At 46.0% G+C, this 22,845-nt stretch overlaps 1 protein-coding gene across 1 annotated transcript; it reads right to left on the reverse strand.

Annotated features, from left to right (window-relative positions):
* Nucleotides 1-5,545: 5,545 nt before the first annotated feature.
* On the reverse strand, nucleotides 5,546-11,475 carry LOC133898294 (probable serine/threonine-protein kinase At1g54610). The gene is made up of 8 exons (XM_062338928.1): nucleotides 10,097-11,475; nucleotides 9,221-9,505; nucleotides 8,804-9,121; nucleotides 8,023-8,250; nucleotides 7,416-7,516; nucleotides 7,230-7,314; nucleotides 6,396-6,857; nucleotides 5,546-6,099 (listed from the first exon to the last, which is right to left on the reverse strand). Exons 1-8 carry the CDS (start codon nucleotides 10,664-10,666, stop codon nucleotides 5,935-5,937), a joined length of 2,214 nt encoding a protein of 737 aa, XP_062194912.1. The 5' UTR covers nucleotides 10,667-11,475; the 3' UTR covers nucleotides 5,546-5,934.
* Nucleotides 11,476-22,845: the final 11,370 nt, after the last annotated feature.

The raw sequence follows: 22,845 nt of genomic DNA on the forward strand, positions 1-22,845 counted from the left end.
AGCCCTCTCCCGCTAAGGCGATTGGCCCTCTCCCGCTTCCTTGCCCTCTTAGCTTCACAAGGTTGAGCCGCGGTATGGTCCTGCGCTGCCTTCCTCGTGCGCTCCTCTTTCTGCCGTTTCAGCTGTAATTCCTCTTGTTATTGCTCATACTCCCGGCATGTGTACGATTCTCTCCTCCATCGCATGCTCATATCGACCCACCGCTTCTAGTCTTCATTTTGCTCAATATCGAATCATTCGATGAAGTCACAAATAGATGGAGTAGACTGGACAAATAAAACAAGATGTGAGATTAGTACAACAATACATAAAATCAGGAACAAGATGTGAAAAGTGCCACATGAATGATCTATATCGCTATACCGGTGGGTACTCATACGGTCCATGTTGAGGCTTATCGTATTGGTAGTTGGCATACATAAAAAAGCGTAGGCCATAGGTCTAGAAGATGTCCTGGGACTTATGAAGCCTACAATGTTTTTTATAGGCTTGGTGAAGCTGAAGAAGATATTGCAGTTGAGAGAGTTAAGGAATAAGCGGTGTATCCATGGATGAATGTGGGGTTATTTATGATGGCTGAGAGCTGGTGCATAGACTGAGTGCATGAGCTTAACGGCGGACTGGAGCATTGGATTTCTTGGTAAAGAATGGAAAAATTATTGCATTGATGCTGGATAGAGATTCCATGTGTCAAGATACATATGTTGTCATTTAATTTATGGTTAAAACTCTCTCATATGGTCACTTAGTTATGCGGTATAAAATATGCCACGGTTTGTTTCTCAAACATAAGTTACTGGCAGTAAAACTAATAGCGCTCAAATTGCTGGGCAGCCAGCCATATGATACAAGTGAGTAAAGTAAGGTCATGAACAAGGACGGAGATACTCTGGGGATACTCTGATGTACTACACGGCCGTTGAAATATGAAGCTTGAGCCTGTATATCAATGGACGTGCAGAACGTCGAAGGATTCCCATCCTATGAACAATGGGTATCCTAAAGGAACTAGCGAAAGGCTTGGGGGATTGCATGCCACAACCGGAATCTTTAAAATTTATTCCATCATGTTTGAAATGCTTTATTCTAAATCTCTGGGTTTTCCTGAGATTTTGAATGTTTATTTGGCATTTTTCTGGAGAATTTCTTGTGAACTCTACGAATTTCAAAATTATTTTAAAATTTCTAAATAAGTAGCAGGACAAATCCGTTTTCTCATTTTCCCAGCCGTAGCAACCTTGCCGTCCCACCGAAAAAATATTTTACAATTCTAAATAAGTACCCGGATGATCTCTCTAAAAATTTCTCAAATTTCTTGGCGTCCCACCTCGGTTTTGCTATTAAGGCAAACCCACCTGTGTTTTTTGAGGAGCATGTTTCGTTTTGTTTGCCTTGGTTAATGGATAAGTCAAACTACAAATATTTTGGAAACCAGAATAAAGAAAAGCACATTAGCAATTCCCCATACCGCGAATAAGACCATCCCAAAGGAGTCTCTTCACGAAAGTATTTTCGTTCCCTTCAGCGCTCCAACGATTTTCTTTCCTGATTTTTGACACGAAAAGATTCCTAAAGCCATTCACTCTGTAACAGGATTCTCTTTTCACTTCACAAATTCCTTCAAAAAATTTATTAAAGATTGAAGAAAATAAAAGAAATAAGAACGAGAGAAGAATCAGAAGAAAAACAAAATAAAGGAGATATGGTTAGGGATGGAATAGAACCGAACCCCCCGCGGAATGGTCCTCCCTTAACTTAATGTACTTTGCCTAGTTTTTTTTTTCTTTTCAGTTCTCCCAAGTCCTTGATATACTAGCAGAAACTCAATACTTGACCGACTGTGTCACAGTGCTCATGTTTTTCTTTAAATACAAGTCGGACGCGTGCACACTATATGCACAGCCACACACCACATGCCTTCAGCAGGCCAATTTGCTGGGAGAAAATAGTCCTCTAAAACTATCAATTGACCAAAAGAATACATCATTGTCTCTTGGAAATCAGGTTCGACTTCATCTTGAACATCAACTAATCCCAAGCTCCATTGCCTCCAAAGCTTGCTTTAGCAGGGAAGCTAACCCCAACAAAAGGTCAAGCTACAGATTTCTGCAAAACTAGCAGGGATCGGATTGGAGCTGCTTAACTAAAAACAAAACACTGAACGACATACAAAAATACAGACAGCCTAACGTTAGTCCTGCCACGAGATATTATGTCACTAGCTCATTTTTACATCCGGAGGCTTCCAGCTTAGTAGGCAACTGATCGAGCTAGCTCAGCTGGTGACTCTTGATACCTCCTCAAAGAAGGAACGCATCATATGTGGCTCGAATCTTAAGGGAACATGTATCCATGGTGCTACGCCCTCCAGCGTGCCCAAATCAGAGACGTGATAAACCCATTTATCTACTCCCTCTACCCATGTGAGAGTGAAACTATAACCTGCAGCAGTTTGAACTACTCGGTAAGGACCATATTCAGTTCCTTTACATGATTTGAGAGCGAATATATGAATCGAAATACAGGACTGAAATGAAATCATATGAAACTACTATTTTATAGAAAACACCTCAGCTAGTATACTATTCAGTATATACTCCTCTATTTCAATCGCAAAAAAAATGTATTCCTCTATTTCACAATAGTTGTCCCTTCACACAGGCTTCCCTGTTCAAAGTATTTGTCCATTGAGAAAAACAAAAGTGGAGGTATTGCCGCATTTTCACTCTCAATTCATACTTTAATGATGTGAAAGACATTAAATAATTGAAGCATGCCATCTGATCGAGGCCGACTCAATGTCAGCAGCCACAAAGGCAATTACATCATCAGGAGCTGAATCAGGCCAGAGTAGGACACCAACCGGTCCAAGAGTAGCTTAAGAAACATCACACTGTTTGTTCAATTTCCAAACGATTAATCAATGCCCTACTACATGCCATGTTTCTGGATAATCGTCCCAATAGTCTAATTTGAGCATAAATACATCATATTAAGGGGAATTAACTCAAAAGGATTAGGTCAATTCGTGAGTCGTGACTACTTCCTATGAAAAACTAAATAGCAAAAAAAAAAAAGAAAAACATGGCATCCAAACATGTAAGGCTAAGGAAAAGAAAATTACTTATATAACTATAGCTGGTCAGACCTATAATGTGCATCATTAGTTGGATATTTAGATACTGCAGAGCATAACCAATAAACGTTGGCACATGTTGATCAATTAGTACTTTTGATCAGGGACACATCACTGCCGCTATTTCCCAAAGATGCATATCAGCTCCACACTACTGTGAGTTACTAACTCTGAATTTGTATTCCAAATGCTAAACAGGTCCTACTAAAAAGAGAGAGGAAATTGAGATTCAATGGAGATTCTTACCGCGAATATCCACAAGGAAATCCATACGGGCCTTATCAAGCTCGTCCTGTTTTCCCGTCCTGGCATCATCAAATTAACCAGAAAATGAAAAGAGAAAGAAAACGAGATAAGATAAGCGACGGTGCAGGGCACCATTTCCAACCCCAAACAGGGATCCAGAAGATTCTAGACGCGGGAGCGGTGGAGGTGGGAGGTCAGGGATCTTTGAGCGGGAGCGGTGGAGCTGGTTGGATCCTTAAACCACCGTGTGCTTTGGGTTGGCAGATGATCCTTCATTTTTAGCTAGGTGGTACTTATTTTTATGATCATTATTTTTTTAAGTAGAATTTAGACTTAAAAGTAATGAAAAAAAAAATTATTTTACTCTCTGAACTATGTCAGTTGTCTGAATAACTCATTAAACTTTCAAAATGTCCATTTTATTCTCTCTTGTTTCAATACCGAATCACTTAACCCTAAGCTAGTTCTAATAGCGGTTTTCAATGATGTGAAACTTCTCCATAACCACGTGAATTGTCATGTCACCTTTGATGATCAAAATAGGAAAAACTTTCCTGCTTGCCTCACGTCACTTGAAGTCCATAGCCACAAATTGGCTTTTGCGCCGCCGTGTGTCTCCTCCAGCGAGCAGGAAAGTTTTTTTTCCATATTAGTCGTCGGAGATAACGTGGTAATCCACGTGGTTGTGGAGAAGTTCATATCATCAAAATCGCTTTCACGTTATTAAAATCGGTATTAGAACCATCTTAAGAGGTTAAGTAATCTGGTATTAAAACTTCGAGTGAGTAAAATAGATGGTTTGAAAGTATTCAGACCACTGACATAGTTTTGGGAAAGTAAAATGAACTTTTTTCTAAAGTAATCAAGTTGTTGAAGAACCCCTCCTGAGATTTTAAAAACAGACATCATGTACATTGATAGACTAGAAAGAATTGAGTTAATGAGAATAAGTTTGCCTCTTATTGATAAATGTTTTTCTATCTACCTGCTTAATCTTTTATCAAATCGGTCTTCTACCCCTTTTCGATCAGTATTTCTCAGTTTTATATAGTGAATTGAAAAATTACTTCATAGGTAGTTGTCCTACTTACATTCCCTTACTACTTGAATGTGACAATATTTCTAGATAATCATGTGGGTCTTAAACTCTCTTACAAAAGTTTTACTAACCTTCATCTTTCGACTATGTAACCAAGTATAATCTGACTACGTGCCTTCATCTATTAATCAAATTTCAGCTTTCGATTGGTTAAGTGTCATGGCATTCCATCACAAAAGAAAGCCCAGAAACTTTTACGCAAAAGAAAACCTGAAATGTTGGCTAGTGGCATGGTGACCCAATACCAGCAAAGCTGCCTTGTTCCTCCTTGTACCATCACTCCTTCCCCTTTCTCTACCATTCCTCCCTGTAGCGGTGCTTGCTGAAGCTTGAGATGGTTGCCCTAGCCTGGTTTGCTTAGTTGTTTGGCTGTGACGAGAAAAAAATAACAAAGGGGCAGTGGGGTTGGATCCAATGGCAAGGGGGCTCACAATTGCCCGCCAATGGCCCTGATTTCCCGCCAAATCCACCTCATGTGCTCATGTGGCAGAACATCTAGCCTGGTTGTGCATCTGCTGGATGGACCAAGGCTTTGTAAGATGTAAAAAATGGTGAAGATTTGGGTTAAAACCTAGTGTTTTGTGAGGACTACTCTAAAATTTGGTGCAATGTGAGAGAATGGTCTCAACACCAGGGTTCCAAAATTCATCGATGTCCAGTCAAAAATCGTGATATTCGATCAATTCGGTCCGCATCTAATTCTAAAATCGACTAGTTTTTTAATTTAAGTTAAAAAATATAAAAAATCCTAAAAATCCTAAAAATATTAGAGACAGTTCTAAAATCTTCTGTATTTTTTTTTAAAAAAAATATCGTTTGTATCATATTTTATAGAGAGAAAGTTTGAAAAGGAAGAAAGAAGTTAAAACGTGCAACTCATTTATTAACTCATATTCACGCAGATGCCATGTCAACAAAATCAGGGTGATTTTCAGGGGAAAACACCCAACTTTTGTTTTTTTTAATTAGCCGTTGAACCTTTGAAATCCCATTTTCTATCGCCTTTGGATGTCAAGAGCAATTCAGCTAGGAGAAAAAATGCATCACTAAGCAGAGGATGGCAATGGCCTGTAATTTGATTTGTATTTCTCTTGTCATATGCCACAACAGGTGTATGAATCAATTTTCAGGGAGTGTACTCTCGAGATATACAATTGATGACTATGGATAACCAACCAATCTTCAGAAAATATTTCAGACAGCCTATGCTAAACTCAGGATAGTAAATCTCTACAGGTGCAGGTTTTCTTTTGCTGCTGCCTCCTGGGCACCAAACCACGTCAGGTGTGGAGTTTCTGGCAAAGCAAAAACCTCAGTTTGAGGGGGGACAGGAAAATAACGGGATCGAACACTATTTTCTATGGTTTTGATTGCTCAAATCAGGGTCAACACGGAACCGAACTTCTTAGCGATCAGCCCTGACATTCCCGGTAGTATAGAGCAGCACCTCTTACTATTCTCTATCACCGTTGTGCTTTCCCTTTCCCTTGTCGAGACGGGCTCTTCGTACGGCCTGTTGGATTTGCCGCTCATGCTCTCTAAGGATATCTTCCATGTTCACTCCAGGAGGCATCAATGGTCCAGAGTAGTGTATTCTGTTCTTCTTTGCACCACTCACCTGAACAAGGGAGAAAAATTATCATCATATGGCAGCAACAAACTAATTCCTACTCTTTAGCAGCATGTGAGGAATACCCTCCATGTACAACCATTTCCAATTGCATTCTATAAATTGACATAGAATCATTGATATTGACCAGAAAGTGTCAACAGAATATAGGAACGGAGGAAGAAATACTCCATGCTATGATCAAAGACTTAGATTTAGACAAAATGTCGATCGGAACAACTGTGGAATGCTATTTGAGAATTTTAAGAGCAATAAAAGCAATTTAGGATAAGTATGAAACTCACCACTGTAGGCTCCTTGTTTGCGGCCACATCATCCTTCCGGTGGGAAGATGACGGCCTTTCTTGGAATTGATGAGTCCATTCGGTTTTGTCAGAAGGGTCAGCAGCAGTGAGCTGACTGTATCTTGAACTGGACCGATGCTCTCTCAAATACTGTGTCCTGGCACTGTTCCCAAGGTTAGACAACTTAGTAGGAGTATTGCCTCGCTGCCCGGATGCATTAGATTGGTTAGACATTTCAGCAGCAACAATCTGGGAGGTGTGAAATCTTTGGGTCTTTTGATCCATTCCACTTGATCTGCCCAGAGTGGAGGATGAACGGCCAGCATGCATCAAAGGAACCCGCTGAGGGTAACCATTGTCTGCAGCTCTTGCTGGCGGATCAATTGGAAAACCAGAAACAACATCCTCCTTTGGAGTGAACTTATAACTGCTGCTTTTGGTATTCACCTGAACTCGTCGTTGCTGCGAAGTCATGGAACCAAAATAATCAGTAACAAGAAACAACAGAATATGACAGCATTAGTTGCTATACATGGTATGTTTTGTTCTGGAATTAAATATGCACTCACTTCCAAGCGGATATTCAAATGGTTATGATAGCCTGCTAGTTACCATAATGAATCATATGTTTCGTAAAATTCATAGAAGTCGTAACATGTGGTACTTACATGGTTTTCCCCCCACTATGATTCAGTAATCTACAGACAATATTTTGAAAACTCGATAGTGTTACGTTTTGGCACTAGCAAAAAGAACAAGATTGTAGAAATTCTTGTGCCATGATTATCAACTTCACTCAGAGACCTCTATATTTTAGACGCAATTTCCTAGTACCTGCAATCCACTGTTGCCATCCGGTGCAGGAAGTTGCTTCCTCCGTCCAGCTTCAGATTCCTGTCCTTTAGCAGCTGCTCTTTGCCTGCACACAATGGCATGGGCTTAGATCGAAAAAGAAATGTCCAACATAGAAGATTGGCAATGCAGATTCTATGTAGGTCTTGGTTGCTGAGAGGGAATTGCCTCCTAGCTTCTTCATCTCGAAGCTTAGCATCATATTCCTTGCTTGGAGGATATTTTGGTAGACTTGATGGGTCGCAGGCATAAGGCTTTGTCGTGAAGAACTAGAAAATGTAAAACGACATATTAAAAGCAATGTCACTAAGTTCAGAACATGAACGAAAACAACAAAGAAACTCATATTTTTGGATTGAACGGCCAGATCCATGCCAATGATGTTTGGGTGTAAACGCATGAGCCCAAATCAGTTTTAGCATCTCATACGCATGGCCACATGTTTAGGAGCAAAAGTTATTCATAGCAAGGAAACACAAGATAGGACATCTTGGACACAAGGCTGCAGATTAGTGAAAAAACAAGAAAGAATTAATCACAGGAGAAGGAGAGGGAAACTTTGAAAATTCCGGCATTCACTCGTAGCTATCGATATAAGGGGAAGTTAGACCAGCATGCCAAACAAAACAAAAGTACACTAGACACCATATTTTTGTAACTTTGTGCAGGCATCACGCCGAACCTACAAATCAACAAATGTAGGGGCCAACATAGGTGCATATTACACTAGAGTCCAGAGACATGCAGATCAACAAATGTAAAGGCCAGTACTTACTTCGCTCTCAAGAGCAGATGCAGCAGTACCCCTATTCCCAGGTTCTACAGCAAGTAGACGGTCCAGAAGAGCTAAAGCAACAGGAGGGAAGTCCTTATAAACATCATTCACACATCGGCGGTACGGATGCTGTGGTTTGAATATGGTAGCACGGGACAACTTCAAATTAGCCCAGAACTCCTCTGATGGTGAACCACACAGCTTGAATATCTTGTGCAACTGTTCCACCTGAATGAGTTCACACAACAAATCAGTTTTTGAAAATTCGCATTGATGTTTCAAGACTCAAAATTCTAAAACAGTGGAGACGTGAAAGATATGAAGATAGAAAGTTTATAAATAATACTGTTAACTTAAAACTGGTATTGGTCCATGTAAAAGTAAAAATAGGCCCAGCATCACATAACCTGTATGTATGTTAATCGTAAGATTATGCTGCAGGGTACACGTATAAAAAGCATTAATGGTGTCTTAATGCACGTGCTACAGGCATCTTGAGCTAACCATTATATCATTTTCCTTGACGTGTTTAAATTCTCAAATGAAAATAACCTTCACTGTACCAAGTAATCAAAGGAACTGATTCACCTTCATCTGCTTCCAAAAACATCTGAATCCAGTCAAATTCATTTTTAACCAATAGTGAAATGAAAGAAATGACAGATTCACATAGACACTATAGTAGACAATATTAGAATTATTGTGGGTAAAAAAATATGGCATTATCCTTAGAATGCAACCATCTGCAAGTTTGGTCACAACTAGAAAAGTCAAACAGTACCTCAGTTCGTCCTGGCATGATAGGCTTCCCTGACAGCAACTCAGCAAGAATGCAACCAGAACTCCATATATCAACAGCAACACCATAGTTAGTGGCACCCAACAACAGCTCAGGAGGCCGGTACCACAATGTTACCACACGACTTGTTAAATGCTGCTTTTGGTTGGGATTAAAGAATGTAGCTAGACCAAAATCTGCTATTTTAAGAATGCCATTATTGTCAAGTAGGAGATTTGCACCCTTTATATCCCGGTGCAAAATGCCGCGGCTATGGCAATGGTCAAGTCCAGAAAGTAGTTGTTGCATGTAACACTTGACCTGAAATGACCATTTTTCAAAGTGAGGGCAACATCAACCTGAAAACAAATGGAGAAGTTTTCAAAATGTAAAGCCAAAGGACATGTCTAGAGGGTAAACCTGAGGCTCTGTGAATTTTATGCCAGGTGTAGCTGCAAGTCCCGCAAGATCATGCTCCATGTATTCAAATACGAGATACAAGCTGCTCGACATGCGCGATGTCACCAAACCTTCAAGCTTCACAACATTTGGATGATCAAGTCTTCTTAAGATGTGAATTTCCCTTGCCATAAATCGGACACTCTCAGGGTCCATATTGGCAAACCGCACTTTCTTAAGAGCCACAATTTTGCTGTTCTCAAGATCACGTGCTCTGTAAACACTACTATATGTACCTTGACCTATCTGAAATATTTAGAAGATGACATGAGAAGGGTGAAGTCACATAGGATCAATGGTTCAATGCTGGTTCCAATTCTAATCAGGCCTTTTAGGAACTTCTTTTATAATGTTGAGGTCTATGAAAAGAAGTAGAAGAGGGTGTACTATATGTTCTAAGGAAGTTGTCATCTAGTAGGAGTAGCATTTACAAAGATGGTGGATGTCATGTTTGTCTACTTTGTGTTCTGTGTTGGTCAGTCTGGAGCTAGTGATGCATTTTATGCAGAAATGGAACAGTATAACCGTTGATACAAAACAATTTTCATTCTGAAATACAAATGGAGTCGGGGGTGAGGACTCTGTTTCTAGTATTGCAGTTGTTTTTTAAACTACTTCACACCCTCAAGAACGACATTCCAAAATTCTTTTGATCCCTAGAAACATGTCTAGTTCAACACCTATCAGAATATCGTATGCCACTGGAATAATCAAGCACTTTGTGACACCCAATAGGCAATAATTCATAAGGATGATCCAGAAGATAGAAAATGAAGGTTCTGAAAAAGGACATAAGATAATTTTGTTGCAAAAGTAACGGTCAGAATAATGACAAACCTTGTCCAACTTCTCGAAAGACTCCGCCCTCCGAGGCTGCCACCCACGAACCGCCTCTGCCGCCACCTCTGTGAGCCATCTTGGCCATCCTGCTGCCACATGCTCCCCCTGGACTCCATTGGGTACATCCCTGATCCTTGGTTTGGTTTCCCCCTCACTCCTAACACCACCACTCCTCGGCTCTTGCTTGGCCGCGCCATTGACTTGTACATCCACTGCAGCAGGCTTCCAATTCCCAAATGCAGCAGCTACTGCCCTCTCTGCATCAACAACACCAATCTCCAAAGTGGCAGCCTTGTCCGGCAATGCCGGCACTGCCTCAACCACCGGTGCTGGGGGCTTCCGAATCAGCCTCGCAGTGCTCGCGTCGTTTCCAGCACGACGTCCGGCGCTCGAGGACGTGGGTACCACAACCACCCCTTCCTCATCCTCCTCTTCCAACTCCTCATGCCTCTTGCTGGAACTGTAACTAACCAGACGCTTCAGCGAGTTGCTCGAGGGTCGCCGGCGAGGCTTCCCGTCCCCGCGCTCGTCCCCACCATGGAATTGCTTCGAACTGACACAGCCCATCGAACGATTGGGCGATCCCAGCGAGAGACTTCACTCCACGAAGCACAAACGGAAATTTCAAGAAACCTTCTCCCAATACGCCTCCCGCATCTGGTCCCGTATAGTCCCGTATCAAGATTCAAGAACGCTCATTGCTGGTCGAATTGGAGTCACAAACCTGACCCCTCCGCAGATCCGAATAGGAATCCAACCGCAAGAACTCCCCTCAGTCCAGCAACTGCCGAATCGGGAACACGCAGCACGGAAGCGGCGGCGCCACGAACAGCAACTGGAAAAAAAATATTGGGATCTTTTTTTCCAGTACTCCGCAGGAACCAGCGACTCGAATGGGGGCAAATCGGGGTGGGGAATCTGGGGGTGGGATCAAAATCGAACCTTGCCGCTGGAAATCGCGAGGCGTCGCCCCTCGGGAGATCTCTCTCTCTCTCTCTCTCTCCAGTCAGTGATGGCCTTTTTCTTTCTATTGGCGACAGGCACTTGGTCTATTGGCGATTTTTTTTTTCCGGCAAACTTTTAACCGCAGTGGTTTCCAAAATGACACCTTGTCTCCACTTAAAGTTAATCGTTTGCCACTATAAGCTCTTTTTACCTGGCACATGGCATATTTTTTCATTTCTACAATCACTCAGACGTCGCAAACAACGCTGAAGGAGAGAACCGAACGCTGGTTCGGTTGGCTTGTGCGATGGTGTTTTGCTGATTTGAAGATGGCTTGTTTTAGCCCGTGCGGATTTGATCCCTGATCGCAGTCCGTGCGGATTCTATCTATGGGATTGCACCCGTGTGTTTTGCTGTGGTTTTTTCTTAGCAGCGCTTGGGCTAAACCTGAATTCGGCTAGGATACATATATGCGTGCACATTTAGTGGTATTACGTGTTTTCACATATTAGAGTTATCAAGTCTCCTAATCTCTTTTTAGGTTATCTTGAGCAGATACATATATGACTATTTTGTGGATGCATATATAAACATTATAAAATACCTGAATGGTCTAGATAATAGTTGAATACGACTACATATATTTACTTGAACGTGTTTAAGTAAATTGAGTGGCTCATTTTTAATTTTTAGATAAGAGGGTCTCAAAATTAATTTCACTTTAACACATGCGACACACATAAAATCTGAGGATTTTTAAAATTTTACAACTTAATATTATGACCAATAAAATTACTGATAATTTTTCTTATCATTCTTAAATCAGGATAACAATGTGATCATGTAAAGTCTTAAATTTATCAAGATTCTAAAAAACTATCTTGAACACAATATGTGGTATGATTTTAATATATGTATAGTTCAATCTAGATGACAAGAAAGGAATTTTCTTAAGTACTTGATTGTCGTATTCATTGGATGAAATAAATATTTATAATCGTTGTCAGTTTGAGTTTTCACATGAAATCCATTTAAACATATATCTTTATAATAGAGTAGGGTATGAGTAGAATTGGAATACAAGAGTGCATCTTCGATTACTATTTGTGTACTCAAAGGAAGAACAATTGTGGCTTGACTCGGAATAATAATTAATGCATCGTGTCCAACGATGATCATAATATTTTAGTTTATCTTTTTAAGAATTTGGAAACATTTGATCTCCCTTAATATTATATTAATGGTACAGTTGTTCACTAAACAAATTTTCTCCTTCATCTGATTGTTTTCCATAAAAATAATGTGAATTTGAGGTTGTCGAGTGTAGCATCTAGGCCCCTAGGTAAGTGATAAGTATTTTGATGATTAATGACAGCTATATAATTGTGACTAACAAGTTTGTTTTTAAGAATAATTAAAAGATTAGTTCACGATATTGTTGGGTGATCTTGATCCTTTAATTGAAGGGTTGAGCGATCAAAGGATGTGAACATCAGTATTAAGGATTTTTTTAGTTCTAAGTGTCACAAGGAGATGAATGACACTTAGAGTAGCATGTGCTCTTTTTGGTTTTGACCGTACTATAAAGAGGGCTAATAGTAGTAGCTTGATCTAGTTAAGTCTAGATTTATCTCGATGCACACTCGTGCAATTATAACACTAGATAGCGCAAAGAAACCCATGAATGAGTTGAAGTGAAGATATGACTTAAAGAAGTTTGAATTAGATAAGTTCTAAAAACTCTATACTCGTCGGATGGTCCAGTGGTAAAGATGTTGTACACGTTAGAGCTTTTATCTCGGCGCTCTTGTACACGCCAGAGTATTTTTCAAAAAAGGGATTTCATGTTGAACACGTCGGATGGTCCAGCGTACCATCAGAGGCTTCGTCGGAGTAAAGTCTATAGGATTTCTTTGTGTTTACTAGAAGACAGACTTATACATGTTGGATGGTCCGGCGCATATATCGGATGCATCACCGAAGTAAAGTCTAGAGGATTTCTTTGTCTTCACTACAAGACAGACTTATACACGTCAGATGGTCTGACGCATATATATGAGGCGTCGCCAGAGTAAAGTTCAGAGAAATTTCTTTCGGTTCAATGGAAGTTGAACTCATACATGCATGATGGTTCAACGTATGTATCAGAGACTTCACCTGAGGATTCAATGCTTGAAACGACTAGTTTTGGGTGGACGATTCACACCAGATGTTCCAGTGTTTAGAGCCTATGCATGATCATCTGACGTTCACAAGAAATATGAGTGGTTGGGCAACGACTAGTTTTAGACCTCTAGTCTATATATACCACCTCATTTTATTTCACTGATCAACCTTGTGATTCAGAAGAGATGAAACACTTAGTGTGTGATCAAGAAGTAAGGGAGTGCACTAAAGTGATTTACAAAGTTCTTAATTGAATATTAAGGGTATCATTAATGTAAGGAGAGTAGAAAGTGTGTATTTAGCTGTAGTCTAGGCCTGATTTGGGTTGAGTGAAGCTATTGACTTGTTACTTTTGATGATTGGTAACATATAACCGGCCTTAGTGATTGGAGGTATTTTGGTGAGCTCTTGGAATTCTTGTGGAGGTCTCAAGATAAAGGTTTATGCTTGGTTTGAAACCCGCTAATTCGAAGATAGATAAGTGGCTATCACTAGGGAGCATTCAAGTCTGGGTGACTCAAGAGAAAGCAATATTTATAGTGGATGCTCTAAGGAAAATTAGATAGGAGTGCCAACTCCTCAATATATCGTGAAAAAATTATTATCTCCTTACCCATTTTTTTACTTTCCCGTATTTACTTTGAGCGTGTGCTTTCTTGCAAGCTAATTTTCCGTAATTCTTTTCTTGCTGTAGCTTGCATGTTTTCTTGCTTAGAATTCTATTAAATTTGATTATTGTAGTTGTTTTACTATTTATCCAGGATAAGCTTGTTTATATTTTCTAGAGTTCGATTGAAATAGTTTTAATTAGAAACCAATTCATCTCTCTCTTGATCCATTCGATCCTTTTATCGAGCCTCTATTCTTTTATGTTATGAATGATTAGCAATTTGGTAGAACTACGTGATTGATAACATGATGGAAGTAGTAGAGATTGTAGAGACAAAGATGAATACAATATGAATTTGTTACATTTTATTTCATTGAATCGTGTGTTTATATAAGATGGACATACATATTCATATGCGAACGGACATATATCCCTTTTAAATGGATATCTCCTCCTAAGTGACATGAGCAACTGCTAAAACAGTTATCAATGTTGATCATTGAATCGTAACAATTCCTTGTTCTATTTTGTTTTTGGCAAGTCTATTGGCCAATTTAACTTTTTGCCACCCGAGTGGCAGCCTTTCAACCGAAGTGGTTTTCTCAAATGTCGCCTAGTCCCACTAAAAATTAATCGTTTGTGACTATGAGCTCTTTTTCGCTGCCACTTGTCATTTTTTTCATTTCTATATTCACTTCGACATGGCAAACAACGCAAAAAAGACATTTCTACTCTCCGGCAGCGCTCCACCCACTTCCCCAGCCGCGATAGAGCTGTCATCGGATGGCCACCTCCTCGCCTGCACCGGCAAGCTCCTCTGACCTCTCCCTTGTCGAGGGCGCGCGCGGGCTCCCTGAGCTCGTCCAGGGCTGACTCTCCGACGCCCAGGACGCCGGTCTGCCCACGCTCCAGTCGTGACGGAGCCATCGTCGTAGGCGCGAACTGTTAGAGGCACGCCCTACGGCGAAGATCGCAGCCGTCGGAGTCAAGCCCACGGCAGAGCGGCGCAGCGCAGTCGATGGCCCTCGTGCCTGTGCTCGAACAAATTCCTTAGCTCCGATCAGCGAACAAGGGAGTCACAAAAGTTATGTCTTGCGCCGCAACCTTTCGTGCTCCGGCCGGCGAGTACGATCGCACAGCTCGTCTGCGAGCATGGGAGGCTCACGGATCTGCCTCACGTGGTTTCGGTTCCAACCACGAGCAAGGCCATGCGATTGATATTCATTCATGAACCTGTACACATGCGTACTAGTCCACCAGCGACTTAGCAGCCATCAATGCTCCGGCAGTGAACATGGACAGACCTTATCAATTTTAGCTGCGATTTTGTGTTGCAATTTGTTCCAATTTCTAGTGTGATATGTGTCAAGATTTGATCCAATCTGCGTAGCATTTTGTGAGTTCCATGATGCAGCGGGGGATGAAGATGCATTCGATGCTACGACAATCATGGCCGATGGGCAGCGCTTGGATCCCGACGACCTGCCTTCTCCCACTCGTGCGCTCTCTGCAGCGGGCGGAAAGGCCACGCCTTGGTGACGGCCCAGCAGCCACGCGTCCCCTCCACTGAATGCTGCTGTTGCTTGTGAGCGCGGAGAATAGCATCGGCCATTCAAGCTTGGCTGGAATCGGTGGCGGGAGGAGCAAGAGTTTCACGGCGGAGCTCCTGCGCACCAGGTAGAAGGGGAGGAAGAAGAAGAGGGCAGAAGAGACATTTCCCCAGAAGGAATAAAGAAAATGAAAAATGTTAATTGGCAGGGAAAAAGAGCTTATAGTGGTAAATACTCGCTCGGGTAATAAATACTTGTCATTTTAATTAAGATCTGGTCAAAATTTTAAAATTTTAATATCAATAATTTTAAAAATTAGTTTAGAAATATAAAAATTATATGTGTAGATTTATCTTGAAAATACTTTATACTATTATTTTAGATATTATAATTATATTCTAATAGAAAATAATGGTCAATATTGTACATTAAAAACTATGAAAAGTTAAAAACAACAAGTATTTATAATCGGAGGGAGTAAGACCCTATTTGATATAATTTATTGTTGACTTCTGCTTCTTAAAAGCTATAAACTGAAACAAAATATGATGGTTTATTGCTGACTTTTAAAAAGCTAAAAGTTGACATGTGATAAAATAAACTAAAAATTGATAAGTTTGTTAAGAGTGACTTTTCTAAAAAATTGATATGTTGAGACCTTAAAATTTTCTCGTAAAAATCAACAGTTTTTGGTATAAATCATAACTAACTTTCAATAAAAATCACTTTTCAGCAAAAGCTTATAAATCTTAGTATGCTAAACAGGATCTAAGTAACTTTCAGTGGGGAGCAGTTGGTATTTGAGGGAGCTATTTCTGTAGGAATACATTTTGAAAGTGTGCCATTCGATATGGTGACAAAAAATTAATTTCCCCTGTCTATTTCCCTTTCCCTTTCGTTTTCTCTTTTCTCTTTGTCTCCTCTTATTTAGTCATCAATTACGTTGGTTGTTGAAAAATACAGTAAGGAGAGAGAGACTTTTTTGGAGAGAGAGAGAGAGAGAGACGCTAACGAGGGCAATAGAGCATTGATAAAACTCGTCGTCGCCGGCTTAATTTTTTTAATTCAATTCGAAGTTTGGAATTTTGAATGGAATTGAGAAAAAAATCGTTCAATTGCTTAGCTGTGTAACTTTGATGCATTATGATTTTATCAAACCCTTAGCATCTAAGAATTTTCGATCTTGGAGAGAACAAGATAAAAAGGTTAGAGGTCTGTACTCCATAAGTTTTAGCTATGCCAAATAAGATCATATCTTATAGATTTGATTTCAACTGCAAAAAGATCGAAAAGGTCATGCAAGCACAAGAAAGTAAACATGGATAGGTAAAAGAAAATACATGCACCACTAAGAAATATATGTATTATTCGTGGGATTCAAATTTAGAGGTTGTCAATCGGTCAGATGTCGTGATTCCAAGCAGATGGTGCACTTCTTGACCCCATGTAAGTTCCATCCTCACCATATTTATTGTACTATGGGAGAAAGGTTTAAGCAACTCTTGGCATGTAATCTAATTATAGAGGGAAGCGAAGAGAAAGAAAAATGCCGCGAGAAGAGGGAATAGTTAGAAGGATTTTTTTAGGGTCAAAATGAAATAAATAAATAAAAACCAAGCGAGCCAAAGAGGTAAAGATTGGTTTTCCAAAGCTTTGGGGAGGGAAAAAGGAAGAGAAAAAATTTCTAGAAGAGAAGGCCTTTAAAATTCAAATATCCTTTTTTTCACGAATAGGCTTACAACGGCCCGCATATTATTTATCCAACCCACCAATCAGGCTCACCAAGACTCAAAACCTGACATTTCAACTCGTGCAAACATGCTAGCTTGTCACTCTGTAGTCGAAGCCGAAGCAGAATGGGTAGGAGGATGACGCCAAGAACTTGTCCCCTGGAGGGGCTTGGATGAGGAGGATTGCTCTGAGAATTTCTAGAATCTATTGCAAAATTTGAACTAAATCATACGGCTAGAATCATTCATTCATCTATATTTTTGTATAATTTATCAATTGTAACAGATTCGAACGATCTTCATCAGAGACGGATTTTGGGCCTGAACAACTGGGCCGCAACCCCAATGGTGACCCAAAATATCCCAATACTCCCCTCAATTTTCTATGGTCCAAACCATTTTTTCATTAGTTGACCCAGTCCTCCACTTATAGTCCACATGCACCGTCCTCGAGCGTCATCTCCACATGCATCGCTTCTTCCCATTCCTCCCCTCCCTCTATCTACCCCCCCCCCAATGTCCACGACGACGAAGACCACTTCCTCCTCGTGGGTTTCGTCTTCGCCTTCTCGACTTTCTCCCTCGAGCACCACCCTGTCCTTGTCAGCTTCGCCTCCACCTCCACCTTCTCCGGTCTCCTCGCCGATGTCGGAGAGTGAACTCCTGTCGCAGGGATCCCGAGAGACCCCTTTTTAGAGATTCGGCCGGGGGGATGATCCTGGAAAAACTTGTTTGGGAAATAAGCGGGAACGGAAATAAATGCGATGGCTGGCGGGAGACGATCACCCTAATGCAAGAAAAAGTGGGTACGCCGGGTTTTAGACAGGTTCGGGCCGCACGGAGGCGTAACACCCTACTCCTGTATGAGCACTATATTTATCCTTGAAGGGAATTCTTCAAAGAAGTATCTGGTTCTAAGGGGAGAGCTGTTTACAAAGAGCTTGAGGCTCTTATGTTCTAGCTTAACTTGAGCTGGTTCGAGTGTCTGTCGATCTATCTTTGGCCTGGTTCGTCGGAGATTGTTGGTCGTCTGGTGGTCGGGGGCCTTTTTTCCTTTTTTTTAGTGTTCTCCATCCTTTCCTTTTATAGGCGCGCCGACCTCAACATATCCTGAATGGGAAAGAGGGGACGCGAATGCCAAGGTGCCACGGAGAAGGGCGTAATCATTTTATTTTGGCGAAGTGACAGGGGTGGTGGAGAAATGCGGCGCGCATTCGACCACCAGCCGCTGCGGAAGCCTCGGGGCGCCCTAAAAGGGGCCCACCGGTCAGCCTCAGAGGTGCCCAGTGCGCCCACCCTGTCTTGTTCTTCTGCCAGGGCAGGGTGGCAGGCGGAGTGCTTCGATTCTGGCAACGTTATCCCGAGGCACCTGGATGAAACGGGACGGGACCCGTGCATTTAATGGACCCACGGCCCCCTGCTAGTGCATGGCAGGGTCTGACACTGGGGCGTGGGCAGCTGAGAATGTCAGGATGTCAGGATGTCAGACCGCGCGTGCCTATTAAATGCGGCATTGGGCCTTTGACTGGATGACACCCTGACGACGGGACCCTTCGGGTCGTTGAATGATCTTGCGCGAACCTTCGGGGCACCGAGTCCTCGGGGGCTGCCACGTGCAGCCCCGAACACTCTCTCCCGAGTACTGCGGTGGGACCTTCGGGGCACCGAGTCCTCGGGGGCTGCCACGTGCAGCCCCGAGCACTCTCTCCCGAGCACTTCGGTGGGACCTTCGGGGCACCGAGTCCTCGGGGGCTGCCACGGGCAGCCCCGAGCACTCTCTCCCGAGCACTTCGGTGGGACCTTCGGGGCACCGAGTCCTCGGGGGCTGCCACGTGCAGCCCCGAGCACTCTCTCCCGAGCACTTCGGTGGGACCTTCGGGGCACCGAGTCCTCGGGGGCTGCCACGTGCAGCCCCGAGCACTCTCTCCCGAGCACTTCGGTGGGACCTTCGGGGCACCGAGTCCTCGGGGGCTGCCACGTGCAGCCCCGAGCACTCTCTCCCGAGCACTTTGGTGGGGCCTTCGGGGCACCGAGTCCTCGGGGGCTGCCACGTGCAGCCCCGAGCACTCTCTCCCGAGCACTTCGGTGGGACCTTCGGGGCACCGAGTCCTCGGGGGCTGCCACGTGCAGCCCCGAGCACTCTCTCCCGAGGACTTCGTTCTTAGTATTTGGACCCTGCAGATCATCGGGGAACTAGGGTGCTCGGGAACCAGAGGCGGCGGCCCCGAGCACCTTCTCCCGGGACTTAGCTTTTTCTTACCTTGCAGGGTGGTGACATGTGGTGGATAGCCGGCCTGGCCTCGGGACTTAGGGACCCCTGGTTCTGAATACACCGACAGTAGCCCCCGGGCCCGTTGGTAGCCGATGGGACGGAGACTGCGAATGGGCCCTTCGTCGCGACCGAGGCCAAGGCTAGCGCGGACGCCATGTGGCAAGCTTTCGAGAGGTGGCCCTTGCGGACCTAGACCTCAAGTACGTTCCAACGGGAAAAAGAGTGGACGCGTGTCCACACAACTTCCGAAGGGTATGATAACCATACGGGCGGCACGCGCGGTCGCCGCGCAGATCGAGGAAAATACGCCTGGCAACCGCTGACATCGCGCGATCGGCGGGAGATTCGTCTGACAGTTGCGTTTGATCGAGGCGACGCTTCGCCGAGCGAACCGTCTGGGGCGGCAGTTTTCGAATTTTGAGATATAAAAGGGGGAACAGATCGGTCCGTTTCCCCTTTTTACGCTCTCTTGCACTTGCGCTCCTGCCTTCTTGGTGCTCCGAAGCCCTCAGGAAAATCCCAGGCGACCGGAGCATTCTCCCTTCTCCCTCTTCTCCACCAAAAAAACACCTTCCACCCTGTTGAGATGACGAGGGTTGGAGGAGGACGCCGGGATAGGACTTCGGACAGCATCTTGCCGGAGTCTCGTCTGAGGAACGAGGAGGCGGCGGATAAGATTAGGAAGCTGTTGGTACCGGAGGGTCAGGAAGGTGCCGTGGTGGTGAGGCCGGCGACTCTGACGCCGGCGACGACCGTCCCTGGGCGGACCGTTCTCTTCACCTCTTTCGTGGCGGCGGGGCTAGTGCCGCCGTTCTCCGCCTTCTTTCTGCAAGTTTTGGAGACGTACGGCATACAAATGGCGCACCTAAGCCCCAATTCCGTCGTGGCGTTGGCGGTCTTCGCGCATCTCTGCGAAATGTTCGTGGGGGTGATGCCGTCGGCGACGCTGCTTCGCCATTTCTTCGTTCTCCGGCCGGTGGGGAAGAAGAGGGGGCACTCCACGGCGGACGTCGCGGGGTGCTGCAACCTTCGGCTCCGGGAAGGCCTGGGGGATCATTACATTCCCCAGGTGCTGCGCAGCAAGTGGGAGGAGTGGCGGCGGGACTGGTTCTTCGTCGACATCGACCCCCACGAGCGCCTCGAATTGCCAGAGAGGGCGGCGGAACCTCGGCGATCGACGTGGGAGGCGCCGCCGCCAGAAGACGCGAGGCTGAAGCCGGTGCTGGAGCGCATCTTGGAGCTGCGCGAGTCCGGGCTGACCTCAGTCATGGTGGTTGTGGACTTTCTGCGTCGTCGGTTGGCACCCTTGCGAGAGCAGGCCCGACCAAGCTGGTTCTACACCGGGCCGGAGGACATCACCAGGACCCAGATTGGCGCGAGCTGGGATCTGGGGCAGGCGGAGCTGCGAGGGATGACCCGAGTGATCACCGGGACGGAGGACATGAGCCGGGCGGAGCTCCCGTGGCCGGAGATGGCGCTCTGCGCCAATCCCAACCGGGTGGCCATCATGGCGGGGCTGCCGGAGTTCGATGCCCAGGGGCCCGTGGACCAGCCACGAAGCCGGAGTCCCGAGGCCTCCGACCTCCCCGGGCTGGAGGAACTTCTTGGCGAGGAGGTCGCTGGTAGTTCGGCGCGGGCTGGCGACGGGGCCGCCGCAAGCAGCAGCCGCCGTGCCGGAGAGGAGGGCGCCACTGAAGTTGTTGAAGAGTTGGCGCCGGGAGACCGGGGAAAGCGACCCCGGGCCTTGATCCTAGTGCCGGATTCTCCGCCGTCGCCGACGGCAGCGGCGGCATTTCCGGTGCTGGAGCCGCGCCTGGTGCGGATGGGGCCTGCATCGACGCCTGCGACCTGCACGGCGGAGACCGAGACCCGTCCGGCGGCACCCGAGGTTCGCACGACGGCGCCCGTGGCCTGCGTAGTGGCTCAGCCGAGCCCCCAGCGGAAGAGGCGGCGGGAGGAGTCCGGACCGACGGCACCGGACCCGGACATCAGGCTCCCAGCGGCCAAATGGCGGTATCGGTGAGTCTTCTTTCTTGCTTTTCCATGGGCATTTTCGGCCCGAACTAAGTTTTGACAACTTTCACTTGTCTCCCGCAGGCCAGCTGCAGGCGCTGCTGTGACGGAGAGAGAGCAGGCGCCGGAGCCAGAGCCGAGCCTGCCCGCTACGACGGCGGAGGCTGGCATAGGATCGGCGGAGGTGCCAATTGACGTGGCGGCCCCTGGGAGAGAGGCGGAGGTGGCAGCCGAAAGAAGGGTGCCGGCGGAACCTACCCCGGGCGCGGAGAGCCCGGGGCGGATAACGGTGGAGGCGGATGTTCTGCCGGGGCCGGTGGACAGGGCGGCCGATGCGGGAACGCGGCCGCCGTCCGAGACCTTGGCTCCGGCGGAGCCTACCCCGGGCAGGCAGAGCCCGGGGCGGATGGCGGTGCAAGGCCCTGCGGAGAGCTCGGCCCCCCTGGAGGCACTCTGCGGAGAAGCCTGGGCCCCACCGGTGCCCGGTCAGCCCGCCGATCTTTTCCTGGCCGCCATTGAAGGCGTTCAAGTAGCGGTTGGGCGGCTGGGCGCAGTGGTGAACGCCAAGGAGGGGGAGCTCGAGGCCGAGCGCGCCCGCCTGGCACTGGAGAAGGCGCAGCTGGCGGGCGCCCAGGAGGAGGCCCGTGCGGCAGCCGCGCGGGAGCAGAAGCTCCTAGAAGACATCCGCGCGGAAGCCGCGCGGGAACGAGAAACTCTGAAGACCGCGCGGGCAGAAGCCGCGCGGGAACGAGAAGACGCCGCCCGCTTGGCCGAGGCGTCGAGGCAGCAAGCTGCCGAGGCCCTTGCCAGGATGGGGCAGGCGCAGGAGAGGGAGGTGGCAGTCGCAGCCCGGGAGCAGGCTGCGGAGGAGCGGCAAGCCGAGCTGACCCGCCGGGAGGGCGCGGCCGAGAAGACGCGCGCCGACCTCCAGCGCTGGGAAGACGACCTCCGGAAGATCAGAGAAGAAATCAAGCGCTGGGAAGAGGAAGTCTCCATCCGGGAAGTAGACAACGAGCTATCGGCGTCTGAACTCGGTGCCCGGGAGGATTCGGTGGTCCAGCAGGAGGATGTGCTGGCCCGGCGGGAGAATGAGCTGAGTCGCCGAGAAGGCGAACTGAGTCGCCGAGAGGGCGAAGCTGCTGCTGCGGTGGCCGCCGCGGCTACCAGGGCGGAGGAGAATGCGAAGCACGAGGCGGAACTGGCCGCCCGTGAGCGCGCCTTGTCCGAGATGGTGGCCAAGGCGAAGCAGGCTGCCATCCCCGCCGCAGCTGGCGGTTCTTCTGGTCCGGCCAGGGACCAGGGACTCGAGGCACAGCTGCGGGCCGCCAAGGAGAAGCTCGAGACCGCCTTTGTCTCGCGGGTCAACCTTGAGCATATGCTGGAGGACATCCTCCGGCGGATGCGACGGGCCGTGGAGAAGGGTGGTCTCGGACGGCTTGTCGACGACAAGAAGGGCGACG

This window comes from Phragmites australis, chromosome 18 (assembly GCF_958298935.1).
Source record: "Phragmites australis chromosome 18, lpPhrAust1.1, whole genome shotgun sequence".
NCBI classification, from domain to species: Eukaryota; Viridiplantae; Streptophyta; class Magnoliopsida; order Poales; family Poaceae; genus Phragmites; species Phragmites australis.

What these genes read in the sequence shown, in the direction of transcription:
- LOC133898294 (XM_062338928.1), bottom strand. Translation starts at nt 10,666, where the DNA reads ATGGGCTGTGTCAGTTCGAAGCAATTCCATGGTGGGGACGAGCGCGGG. An exon ending in CTTTCGAGAAGTTGGACAAG is followed by an intron (nt 9,506 to 10,096) that starts GTTTGTCATTAT and finishes TAAATATTTCAG; the next exon opens with ATAGGTCAAGGTACATATAG. An exon ending in TCATGCCAGGACGAACTGAG is followed by an intron (nt 8,251 to 8,803) that starts GTACTGTTTGAC and finishes GAACTCATTCAG; the next exon opens with GTGGAACAGTTGCACAAGAT.